The sequence below is a fragment of the Penicillium hispanicum genome (assembly GCF_028827665.1).
Source record: "Penicillium hispanicum strain IBT 35686 chromosome Unknown utg000007l_segment0_segment0, whole genome shotgun sequence".
Lineage (NCBI taxonomy): Eukaryota > Fungi > Ascomycota > Eurotiomycetes > Eurotiales > Aspergillaceae > Penicillium > Penicillium hispanicum.
Window position 1 is genome coordinate 1,601,885 of NW_026623199.1, and position 12,475 is coordinate 1,614,359.

The 12,475-nt window shown below is 51.7% G+C and overlaps 3 protein-coding genes across 3 annotated transcripts; 1 reads left to right on the forward strand and 2 right to left on the reverse strand.

The window, feature by feature from the left end:
- Window positions 1-372: 372 nt before the first annotated feature.
- N7459_008385 (type II myosin) lies at window positions 373-7,752 on the forward strand (the record flags this gene model as incomplete). The annotated part of the gene is made up of 4 exons (XM_056947553.1): window positions 373-807; window positions 861-1,004; window positions 1,073-7,243; window positions 7,309-7,752. 4 exons carry the CDS (start codon window positions 373-375, stop codon window positions 7,750-7,752), a joined length of 7,194 nt encoding a protein of 2,397 aa, XP_056797063.1.
- A 374-nt stretch (window positions 7,753-8,126) lies between these two features.
- N7459_008386 (uncharacterized protein) lies at window positions 8,127-9,077 on the reverse strand (the record flags this gene model as incomplete). The annotated part of the gene is made up of 1 exon (XM_056947554.1): window positions 8,127-9,077. One exon carries the CDS (start codon window positions 9,075-9,077, stop codon window positions 8,127-8,129), a length of 951 nt encoding a protein of 316 aa, XP_056797064.1.
- Window positions 9,078-9,835: 758 nt separating this feature from the next.
- Window positions 9,836-11,982, reverse strand: N7459_008387 (ferric reductase family protein; the record flags this gene model as incomplete). Its single annotated transcript, XM_056947555.1, has 4 exons — window positions 9,836-10,937; window positions 10,993-11,152; window positions 11,206-11,690; window positions 11,750-11,982. The coding sequence occupies 4 exons, from the start codon at window positions 11,980-11,982 to the stop codon at window positions 9,836-9,838; spliced, it is 1,980 nt and encodes a 659-aa protein (XP_056797065.1).
- Between the last annotated feature and the right edge of the window lie 493 nt (window positions 11,983-12,475).

Genomic DNA, 12,475 nt, shown 5'->3' on the forward strand with positions numbered 1-12,475 from the left:
ACGAGAGAGACTCGAAGACCGACGGACGCGCGGGTTGGCAGGTTTAAGCGCCTGCGAAAAAAGAACTCAGTTCACGTGATGTGATGACGCACGGTCCATCGATCGGCGGGAACCCGAGGAACGCAGTGTAAACAAACAGCGTCGCTCCGTCTTCGACATCACGTCTGTCGCTCACCCTCCATTCGCCTCGAGTACTCTCTTTTCTTTTATGTCCTTTCTATTGTGGCTGCTTCAATTTTGCTGCTTCCTATAATTTGCTTTCTCTGTCCGACGCGTGCGTATCGGAGTTCATTGTTCCCCGCATTACGTCTGTTGGCAATGAGAAACGACGAGGAGCTCAAATAATGACCCATTGAACAACCTCTCGACATGATGCCCTCCCAGTTGAACAGCTCGCCAAAGCGTGCCAACCCATTTTCGCGGTCCTCGCCTTCGCCAGGACCCCATTCACAGGCCCGTCCTAAGTCTGCGATTATTACACCATCAAATGGGCTGGAATTAGCAAGAGGGCACCTTCGCAATTCATCCGTGTCACAGATTTCTCCCACCCTGTCGCCAATATCGGCAAATCGCGAACGGTCAAATTCAGCCAGAAACAATGCGTCGTCCGGGACTTTCGCGCCGAGCTTTATCAAATCCGAGGAAATGCGACGGGGAGCCGATCAAATACGCGGTTTGGAAGGCGACAACGACTTTTCAGGGAACAAATATGTCTGGCTACGTGATGCACAAAAAGCGTTCGTGCGGGGACTAGTGTTGGAGGAACTGGAGGGAGGACGCCTGCTGGTCCAGAGCGATGATGGCGATGTAGGAGTTCCTCTGTCCTGGACACATTTGCCGACGGCTGACATTTATAGCAGCAACGTGAAGTGGATGCCGACCAGGTCGACAAGGTCAACCCAGCCAAATTCGACAAGGCCGATGATATGGCTGAGCTTACACATCTTAACGAGGCTTCTGTGGTCCATAACCTCCACACCAGATATCAATCAGACCTGATCTACGTAAGTTGCATTCCTTTGAACGCACCAAGACGTCTGCAGGGATAGATACTAACGTGCTTGACTTCCAGACATACTCCGGCCTTTTCTTGGTCACAATCAACCCGTACTGCTCGTTGCCTATCTACACCAACGAACATGTGAAGATGTACAAAGGCCGTGGAAGAGAGGAGACTCGGCCTCATATTTTTGCCATAGCCGATGAAGCCTTTCGAAACCTCGTGGACGAGGGTGAAAACCAAAGTATTCTTGTGACAGGCGAATCCGGCGCTGGTAAAACCGAGAATACGAAAAAGGTTATCCAATACCTGGCCGCAGTTGCAACTTCGGATACACCCTATGCTCGATCAGGAGCGAAACAATTTTCCGCCCTCTCGCAGCAGATTCTCCGCGCCAATCCCATTCTCGAAGCCTTTGGAAACGCACAAACTGTCCGAAACAACAACTCCTCTCGTTTTGGAAAATTCATCCGAATCGAGTTCTCTCGCTCTGGGCAGATTTGTGGCGCATGGATTGACTGGTACCTACTCGAGAAGTCCCGGGTGGTCAAGCCTAATTCCAACGAACGAAACTACCACATCTTCTATCAGCTTTTACAAGGTGCAGACCGGCACACTCGTGAACGACTTCTCCTCAACGATATGGAGATTGAGGATTTTGCTTACACGAGGGACGGCAATGATTCTATTGCTGGGGTCTCCGACAAGGACGAGTGGAACTCTTTGATCGAAGCTTTCCATGTGATGAACTTTTCCGAGAATGACCAACACTGCATTTTGCGCACAATTGCTGCTGTGTTGCACCTTGGTAATGTCAGTATTGCGAAGGAGAGTGTCCGTGCCGACCAGGCAGCACTAGGCCCTAACGGATATGCCAATATCGAGAAGGCCTGTGAGCTTCTGGGCATTCCCGCAGAACCCTTCGTGAAAGGCCTTTTGCACCCGAGAGTGAAGGCTGGCCGCGAGTGGGTAGAAAAGGTCCAAACTCCTGAGCAGGTGCGCCTTGCATTAGACGCTTTGTCGAAGGGTATCTACGAACGCGGATTTGGGGACCTCGTCACTCGCATCAACAACCAGCTTGGTCGCTCCATGGCAGACGACAATTACTTCATCGGTGTTCTCGATATCGCTGGGTTTGAGATATTCGAAAACAACAGCTTTGAACAGCTTTGCATCAACTATACCAACGAAAAGCTCCAGCAGTTCTTCAATCACCACATGTTCGTCTTGGAACAAGAAGAATATGCTCGGGAACAGATTGAGTGGCAATTTATCGATTTTGGCAAGGATTTGCAGCCTACTATTGATTTGATCGAGCTGACCAACCCGATTGGTATCTTCTCTTGCCTTGATGAAGACTGTGTCATGCCAAAAGCCACAGACAAGTCATTCACGGAAAAGCTCCACTCATTGTGGGACCGAAAGACTCCCAAGTACCGGTCTTCGCGCCTGAGCCAAGGCTTCGTTCTCACTCACTACGCCGCCGAGGTCGAGTACACGACCCATGATTGGCTTGAGAAGAACAAGGATCCTTTGAACGACAACATTACCCGTCTCCTCGCCCAGTCTGAGCAGCTGCATGTGGCGAATCTCTTCTCAGACTGCGCGGATTCTGAAGATGCTGGTGATTACCCCCGAAGCCGCGTCAAGAAGGGGCTGTTTCGCACAGTTGCTCAGCGACATAAGGAACAACTTGCTAGCTTAATGTCGCAACTACACTCCACACATCCTCATTTCGTGCGGTGTATACTTCCAAATCACAAGAAACGCCCAAAGATGCTGCAAGCACCACTGGTATTGGATCAACTACGGTGTAATGGTGTCCTCGAGGGAATTCGAATTGCTCGAACTGGGTTCCCCAACCGTCTGCCTTTCGCGGAGTTCCGACAGCGATACGAGGTGCTCTGTCAGAACATGCCGAAGGGCTATCTGGAGGGACAAAGCGCGGCCCAGATTATGTTGGAGAAACTTGGGATGGATAGAGCATGGTATCGTGTGGGCAGGACCAAGGTCTTCTTCAGGGCTGGTGTCCTGGCCGATCTAGAAGAGAAACGAGACCAGCTTATCCGGAGTATTATGACTCGATTCCAGTCTGTGGCTCGAGGCTTTGTTCAGCGACGTATCTCGAACAAACGCCTGTATCGTGCTGAAGCAACCCGCATTATCCACCACAACTTTCACGCCTACCTGGAGCTTAAAGGGAGTCCTTGGTGGAGGCTTTTCTCTCGCATGAAACCTCTTCTCGGGGATACTCGCACTGCCAAGGAAGTCAAGAAGAGAGACGACAAAATCAAAGAGTTGGAGGTTAAGATGAAACAGGGCATGTCTGACCGTCAGAGGCTGGATGAAGAACGCCGGCGCACCGAACTGGAGATTCAGAGAATTCAGCAAACTCTGGAAAGCGAGCGTGCGCTTGCACTCGATAAGGAGGAGATTTTCAAACGCCTGCAGCTCCGAGAAGGGGAGTTGACCGAGAAGCTCTCTGAGGCGATCGCGGACCAGGAGAATCTCGAAGAACAGCTTGATGGATTGGTCGATGCAAAGAAAAAGACCGATGAAGAGCTGGACCTTCGAATCACCCAGCTAGAACAGGCAGGTCAAATTATCCAGCAATTGGAGTCTGAGAAGAAGGACCTACAAGCCCGGCAGGAGGAGCTTGACATGAAACTTGCCGAGGCAGAGGGTCAGTTCTCCGGAAAGAACGGCCAAATCCAGGAGCTCAACCAAGAAATCAAGATGCTTCAAAGCCATCTGAGCTTGAAAGAGCGCAAACTTCAAGATTTGGAGGCGAAACTTCTCAAGGTGGACCAAGATCTCGATGTCAAGCTTGCCAACACCACGAAGGAACTTGACAAGTCGAAGAAGCAGGTCCGAGAACTGGTTGATGAAAACAGATCCATTCGGCAACAAATCTCGGAGCTGTCTTCTACTTCTACGGGCTACGAGGATTTGCTCCGACGCAAAGAGAGTGAAATGACTGTGCTACGAAACGATGCAAAGAAGCATGACGAGGATAAAAGAAGCATCGAAGCCGAGAAGAAGTCTCTCACTATCCGCCACGATAACATGCAGAAACGTCTCCGGGAAGTACAAGCTGAGAGGGACGCGATGCGGTCTGAAAAAGCTCAGCTTGAACGGGAGGCCGCCGACGTCAAGAGCTTGTTGGAGGCGAAGAGATCTGAAGATGCCGAGGCAGGCGAGAGCCGCAAATTGCTGGAACAGCAGGTTCACGATCTCAAAGGGCAACTCTTCAAGGTGGAGACTGATCTGAGTCGAGAACGCCAGTCCAGAGACGACGTGCAGATGCTTGCAGAACACAACCTCGCTGAGCTGACCGACAAGTATAACACTCTCAACGAATCCAAGATCACTATTGAGAAGGAGATGTACATCCAACAAGATAGCCTCCGTCGAGCTACGGAGGCCCGGGTGGCCGCTGAGAAGTCACGCAAAGATCTTCAATCCGAATTGATCAAGCTTCGTGACAGATTCACAGACGTCGAAAATGCCCGCTTAAATGCAGAAGATGAGGCCGAACGCAAGATCAAGAAGCAGGCTGAGGAGCGTATTCTTAGCCTGCGCACAGACCTGGATGATAAAGCACGTCAACTGGATGCAGTTGAGTCCGAGAGATCTCAACTCTCGTTCAGGATTCAGGAACTCACGCATGCCATTTCGGAATCCGACAATTTCCGACTTCGTCACGATCAGCACAAAGAGCGCCTCGAGAGAGAGCTTGTGACATTAAGGGGTCGACTAACAGCATCCGAGAACGACAATCGATCTCTGCTCACCAAGATTCAACAAAAGAACCTTGACATTGCCCGGTCGAATTCCAAGGCGAGTGACAACAACCGACTTCGACTACAAAATCTCCAGAAGGAGAAGGCCAAGCTTGAGGAGGATAACAAGAACATCAGCCGTCAACTGGGCGACACGCAGTTGGCGATTAGATCTTTGGAGAAACAAAAGGAAAAGCTATCTTTGAGCTTGGAGGATCTCAATCACGAGGTGACTCGCGAGCATAAGAACAGTCGCAATGCCGAAAAGACTGCTTCCACGGCCAACATCCAACTTGCTGAGGCCAATCGTAACCTTGAAAACGAACGGCAACTTCGGACTCAGGCACAAACCAACACTCGGCAGACCCAGAGCACGTTGGATAGAGCAAACAAAGAAATCGAGGATTTGCACCGGCAGTTGATTCTCCTACATCGTGTTTTCGAGCCTGAAGCCTCCGAGTCTGCCAGATCTTGGGAGGCCGTCCAGCCACACCTGTCGAAACAGGTCGACCTGGCGCAGCTTCTCGATGCAGTGCAATGCAAGCTCCAGGTCACCGAGGAGAAATACAACAGAGCTGAAAGCCAACTCTCGGAGATGCGACGACGCCACGCGGACGAAATGACGGAATTGGATGCCAGGTACTCGTCTTCGAAACGTGCTTTGCTTGAGGAGATCGACCATAATGAGGTCGCCAACAACCGCGCTCCTTCGCACTTCAGGAAGAACTCTGAAAACGCCTTGAAGAGGTTCTCGAATCCTACTACCCCGAACAAGCGATACAACGTCTATGACGGAGCGAATGAGTCAGCCCGCTCAGATCGAACGGTGGATACCGTTGGCTATCAGAGGCGAATGGATTCAGCCGCTGAGATCGAGGAGCTCCAAAACAAGCTTCAAATGACGGAGATGCAGAATAAGCATCTTCAAAGCCAGCTCCAGCATTCTACTCCTACTCGAGACAGCTGGCAGGATGAGAGCCTTTCAGTCCGTCGCATGAATCTTCTTGAACGTGAGAATGGCCGTCTCCACGACCAGCTTGATGATTCTGCCAAGAAGGTTTCAGCCCTGGAACGCAGTATTCGGTCCGGCGAGCTATCGCTTCGTGACGTCCAGGCCAAATCGCATGAAGAACTGTACGATCTGATCAACTCACAGGAGCAGTCCCGCCGCTCCTTGCTCAGAGTTCACAACGAGACCATGAATGAGTTTGGCGAGGCGAAGACCCACTTCGAGAAACTGAAGCGTAACAAGGCGGCCTTGGAAGTTGAGCTTCGGGATGCCCGTTCCGAAGTACAGGAGCTTCAGTCGGTCTGTGATCAAGACGCTGTTAGCCGCAACCAGCTTCTTCAGGAATTCTCCGACTTGCAGATCAGGCTTGATGCAGAGACATCGAGAAGTGCTGATCTTCAGTCGAGCCTTAGTCTGTACAAAAGCCGTGCCGACGAGTATTTCAGCAAGGTCGAACAAGCAGAGATGACTGTTATTAAGGCTTCTCGTGCAGAGCAATTTGCCAAGTCTCGAAGCCGAGAGGCCGAGGAGGCTTGTGCAGAAATCATCTCGGAGCGCAAGGCGATGGATGCCCTTGTGGAAGACTTGCAACAGCAGACACAGTCACTCGAAGCCCGGATGGAGGATCAAGCTGCTGAGCTTCAGGCTGCGCTACAAGCGAAGCAACGTCTCCAGAATGAGCTTGAGGACTATCGCAGCCAGCGAGCCATCGACATCGAAGACAAGGAAACGTCCATGGAGCAGACGAGACAAAAGTACCAGAGAGAATTCTCCACGATTAATGGCGAACTCGAAATGGAGCGAGAGCGATTGCTCAATGTCCGTGGAGAAAACTCTCGCTTGCGCGATGAGTTGGAAGACCTGCGAAGCAAGTGGGACAATGAAGTTCTCAACAGCTCGACTTGGTCCAAGGAGAAGTCTCGCCTGGATATGGTTATGCAAGACATTACCAATTCTCGTGATGAAGCCGCAAGGGCACACAGTGAAGCACAAGGCAAGGTTGTCTCCCTTCTTTCACAAGTGCGGACCCTCCGTACCAACGTCGATGATGTCGCGGCCGAGCGCGATATGCTTCTGAAGGACAAGAAGATGCTTGAGAGTCGGTTGTCTGAAGCTGGTGAGCGGTTGGAGGATCTTGCCAAAGGTGAAAGTCCCTCTATGCGCAACGCTGCCAGTATGGATCGTGAGCTTCTTGAGCTCAAGTCCAAAGTGGCCCAGCAGGAAGATGTTTCCGCCGCTGCGGTTGGTAAGATGCGCCGTGCGGATGCTTTGGCCACCGAAATGCAGAAGGAGCTTACAGCTGAGCGCGAAACCAATGCTCAGCTCTTCAAGGACAAGGCGGGACTGGAGAAGCAGTTGAAAGAAGTTCAGCTCCGCTGCGTCGATCTCGAGACCAAGAGCTACTCATCTGGTAGCCAGGATGTGCGATTCCTGCACAAACGCATCAAGGAGGTAAGCAATCGATGTCGCTTATCCATTGCTTGAGACCACTTTACTGATTTGAGTTTCTTTGACAGCTTGAGACCCACCTTGAAGAGCAGGAGAACAAGAATACTGCCGAGCAACGTTCCCTTCGCAATGTCGACCGCACCGTCAAGGATCTTCAGTCTCAAATTGACCGGCGCGAGAAGCTGAACGCCCAGCTCAACGACGAGGTCAACAAGGGTCGGGATAAGGTTGACCGTCTTCTCCGTGATATCGAGGAGCTTCACAAGGGCGACACGGAGACTCAATTGCAGGCTCGCCGCATGGAGAGGGAGCTGCGCGAAGAGCGCGAGAAGGCACTGCGACTGGAACGCGAGCTGGAGGGCTGGAAGGCGCTGCGTGTGGATCGAGGCCCCACGATCAGGGGATCTCCTATAGCTGCACTCAGCGATTATGGTAGTCGACGTGGAAGTGCAGTGTATGGTTCCAGTGACGCTCTCCAGCGCAAACCCAGCAACACCAAGGGATTCCTGTGACCAGGACTGAAGAATTGTGTACCACATTGATTTTGGAGTTACAGTCACGGTTACGCTTCTTTTCGTTTTATGTTCCATTTTGCTCTGCGGCTGGCGTACATGGGCATTCCGAGAGGCACGCTATCGTCTTTGTTTTGATAACCACAGGTCTTGTCCATACTGCTTGACCATGTGTCTTACCCACTTTCTGGGGTGTATGTACTTGGACGGCCGTCTGATTTCTTGCTTATGCGACTGGGAGTAAATACGCTTGGTAAGGACGGGGGATTCCGCTATCTACAATGTGAGAGCAATGAACACGCTTCCAAGATTCAACTCGTTCCGTAGCAAGGTTGAGTAATTCTCTTAGCAAAATGTAGAGTGGACTTGAGACTTCACTTCGTCTCTACCCACCCCGGAGACCCGTGTCGTCGTAACTCCTTGTCAGTCCAATCCCATAACTGTTTAGACAAGGCTTCATCTCTTGCAGATTTGCTCTCCTTGCCGCCCTTTCCAATTGGCTCATAGTAGCAGCCGTTCTTCACGTCTTTGCTGAAGCTGCACCATAGCTGGTTCTTGGCACCTTCATCCTCCGAAACACCCACCAAAGCCACGAGCGGCTTGACCACAACACGAAAAACGAACCAATTCATGTTCTTGCTTCCATTCCACACCGCCGTTTTGACGGTACCCGGATGCAGGGACGACGATTTGATCTGGGGATATCTCTTCGCAAGCTCGAAGGCAAACAGATTCTTGGCGAGCATTGCCTGTCCGTACAGTGCCATCCCACCTTGAGAAGGCATACTCGTCTTCAACTGCTCAAAGAGAATTCCTCCATTGGCGAACGATCTATGGCCAACAGATGACATCCCCACAATCCTGACGTCGGCGCCGGGCATTGATGCCGTCGCCAGCATCTTCGGCATCAACAGCTGGGTCAGCAAAGCATGTCCCAGATAGTTCGTCCCAAACTGGATCTCGTAGCCGTCTGTGGTGGTATTGGGAGGAAGCGCGGCAACGCCACCGTTCAGGTAGAGTATGTCCAGCCGGTCGACTTCCTTGTTGACGCGCGCTGCGGCCATCTTGACCGATGCCATGGATGCCAGATCCAGGTCGAGAAATTCGATGTTCGCGGTCGACGCGGCGGTTGATGAATTCTTGATGCGCGCAAGGGCATCTTCTGCTTTGGCTCGAGAGCGTGCGGCCAGGAAGACTTTCTTGGGATTGTGCTGGGCGAGAGCTCTAATCGTCGCTTCGCCGAGTCCCGAGTTGCCGCCGGTGACGAGACAGATCTTGTCGTGGAGGTCTGGTATATCTGTGTCGGGGTTGAATGATTGACTCATTTTGATGTAGGTTGTGATAGTCCTTGCGAAGGGAAATGGAATAGGGATGCTAATCCAAAGCAGCAGCATACCCTCCCGTTATTTATACCATTTCTACGCTGAGCCATTCTTTGGATAATATGGACACCGCACCTAGTAGTTAAGTTGATCTTGGATGACGACGCAGTAGCAGATGACAAGAATTTCCCATTCTGGAAAAGTCTATGTCTGCGACTACTAGCCAATCAATGTCGAGAAATTCGACGGTTTAGTTCTAGATATTGGGTATGATTGGTGCAGTATGCTAGGGTCCACTATATCTGGCCCCACTGGTAACTAGGCGTGATGATCGAAATGATTAAGACAGTGCACACTTTCGCACTCGGAAAACCGGTACAACTTCACGAGCCATGTCTACCAGCTGGGCTAAATCCCGTGAAGCGGAATATCCGGACATAACGGATTCATCGGTGTTAATGGAACGGTGGCAAGACAGGCGACTATGCTGGAGGAAAGAGTGGCTTTAGTTAAAGGAGCCTACGCAGTTTAATTCACCCCTTGGGCGATATGAGGCCAAACAATGTGAAATCATCTAAGCGCTGCAAATGTGGCTTGTCGCTTGCCTGATACTCTTCAAACGCTGCACCACATTTAGGCTGGCCTCAGCAGTTAGAGCTTGCAGGAATGATTACTGTTACATTCAATATCGTATTTCGAGTCATATCTCATATGTACAAGAACTAGAAAGTCATTACCTTGGTTTATCGGGTATATTCAAATCACCACATGAAGCCTTCTGCGTGTAGATACACTCCCTCCGCCCCAGTCCCTTTATTAGAGCCTCGTTGCTCGCTGACAGTAGCAACTGTGTTTCTAACACTGCTCACCAATCCCAATGGTCCACATACGGCAACGCCGGTTTCCCCCCTGGCGTGGTCCAGAATATCCCAAAGAAGGGGTTTCAAGCGAGGCCGCCCAGACTCAATCGTAGGACAATAAAGTGGAGAGGGGCTTTTTTCTGTCGTCGGGCCTTGCGATAGTCTCGACGAAGCAATGCCAAGGGTATCGCCCGCGGCTTTTAGCACTCCCTCGGATTCCGACTCAATCGTCATCGTCGGAACACTGGTGCAGCAACATGGCCCCTCGGTGTTCTTGCAGTTGCAGCCTGTCTTTTTCTCTGAGCTGCCCAGCAGTTCCACGTCGCAGGTGACGAAGAATCGCACCTCGACTTCAATCCCAGAATTGAGCAGAGACTCTGTTGCCCGCTGCAGCTCCTCCGAGATCCACTCAGTGCAAGAGCTTGTCTTCACGGCCCAAACAAACACCAGCTTCCGGATTGGTAGCTTCTGGTTTGCTGATCTTTGAGCGATATCCATCAAAATGGGCAATGTGAATGTGATACCAGTCGATCCAGCAACCAGCAAGACGGTATCGAAGGCCGCGAAATCGGAATGGGATCCTCCGTAAGGACCGCCAAGAAGCGCAAGAGCTTTTCCTTCGATCTGCATATGGTCATTTCCAGTCTGGTCCTGGTGGCTTTGCAATAGCCCGATTGAGGATGATTTGGCGGAATCAAGCAATCGCCGAGTAAACCCTCTATGGGCTCGCAGAATGAAAATGAGATCATTGCTGTGAGACGATGGAGTTGACAAGATTGTAGCCGGGTGCGATTGACCCATTCCGAGGCTAGGAATCGACAAAGAAACGTGCTGTCCGGGTGTCCAGTACTTCACTCGGGACGACGTCACTCGGATCATTGTGGCATCCCCAGGAAGGTCACGAATGGTTGCGTTTGCAGGCTTGATGTTGTTGAACATGTAAAGAAGAGCCCGGACGAGACGATCGAATACAAAGACACCCACTCCTATCCAAGCGTAGATTCTGGAGACAGATCAGTTAGTAAGTTGCTGGGGATTTTGATTGCCATATTGCATACCGGGAACTCAACGCAGTAGAGGGCAAGTGGTAGAAGATGGCCACAACTAAACCCACAAAGGTAATGATGTGTTGCACCACAAAGATCTCATATCGCCAATTGCGAATAGGCGCCATAGAGCTCAACACCAGCCACAACATGATGATCCAAGTAGCAAAGCCTTGTTCGACTATTAGCTTGCGCCTACGGAGATGACGCCCAGAATATTCTTACCTGTAGGGATGCAGCTGTCTGTGTCTATTTCGATCTTCATCACGCCATATTTTTGCCATCCATAGGCTTGAACACCGCCATGGATAGTGGCTGTCAGCAGCATCACTCTTGCAACCCATCGATGCAAAATTTGCAATCGTTCGTAAGAAGCCCCCACGGCGTAGCCGATCAAATTCCGCTTCCCCGCCAGGAGAAGGATCAGAGGGAATTGGGCAATCGTCAGCCAGCCCGCTCGCAAGCCTTGCGCTTGCCAATGCTGAGCACCGGGGTAATTCACGTTGAAGAACTGTAGGCCCATAATGTACCCAAAGTACCCCAGGATCAGAATCAGTGATCCGAACGTCGGCACTCGAAGCCATGAGTTGGTTGGCGTGAATTGATAGTAGGATATTTCGCGGATCACGGCAGTGCAACCGGCCAGCAGGGAGGTGACGGGGTTGCCAGGACTGGCTGGTCGCGCGCGATTCGCTGCTGCGGCACGCAAGCTAGTATCATTGTCAGCCCTTAGTTCCGAGCATCCACGCCAGTTTGAGGGGGAACAAACCGCAACTTCAGCAGTCCCCAGTTACCCCAGTGGATGATGCCCGCCAGTCCGATCACGATTGCAATCCCGTACCAGAACGCTCGCGCAATGGCATAGTCCGAGGATTGTAGCACGGAGTCGTCCAGGATTGCAGCCAGGAAATCGGATGCCACTGTATAGTTCGACATGTCCAGACCTGCGTCCGAGAGGCCGGGGCCTCCCGACATGCTCGAGTCCATATCCATGTCCATCATGTTGACGGGGACAACACAGCGGGTTGCAAGTGTCAACACGAGAGCAACGAAAGTCGAGATGGCACGAGCGAAAGAAGCTACGAGGCTGAAGTCATGGATATTAATAATCCCCGACTCTCATTCGCATCTCAACGCGAGTCCCGCGGGGCCTGTCATCGCCTGTCAAGCATATCCTTGTTGGACATGGCGGCTTTCCGAAGCTTGGCTCCCGCAAGCTTGCCGCTTTACCGCATGCGGGCTGGCGTTGAGCACATTTGCGAGGGTTTCTGCCGTCGGGCCAATCAACGGTCGCACTCTGCACGGGAGTCCCGAAATCATCCACGCCGCCGGGAATTGCGCGCTGGACTGATTTCGGCGTTCCACCACGTGCGATTCCCCTCCGACGGGAATCCCATTGCTTTCACTGCTTTCCTTGCTTTCCTTCCTCTCGTTGTGTCTTCCCGAACGAATGTCACCGTCGAGGCATCACGATCTAGTGAAGCGCCGTCCTGAT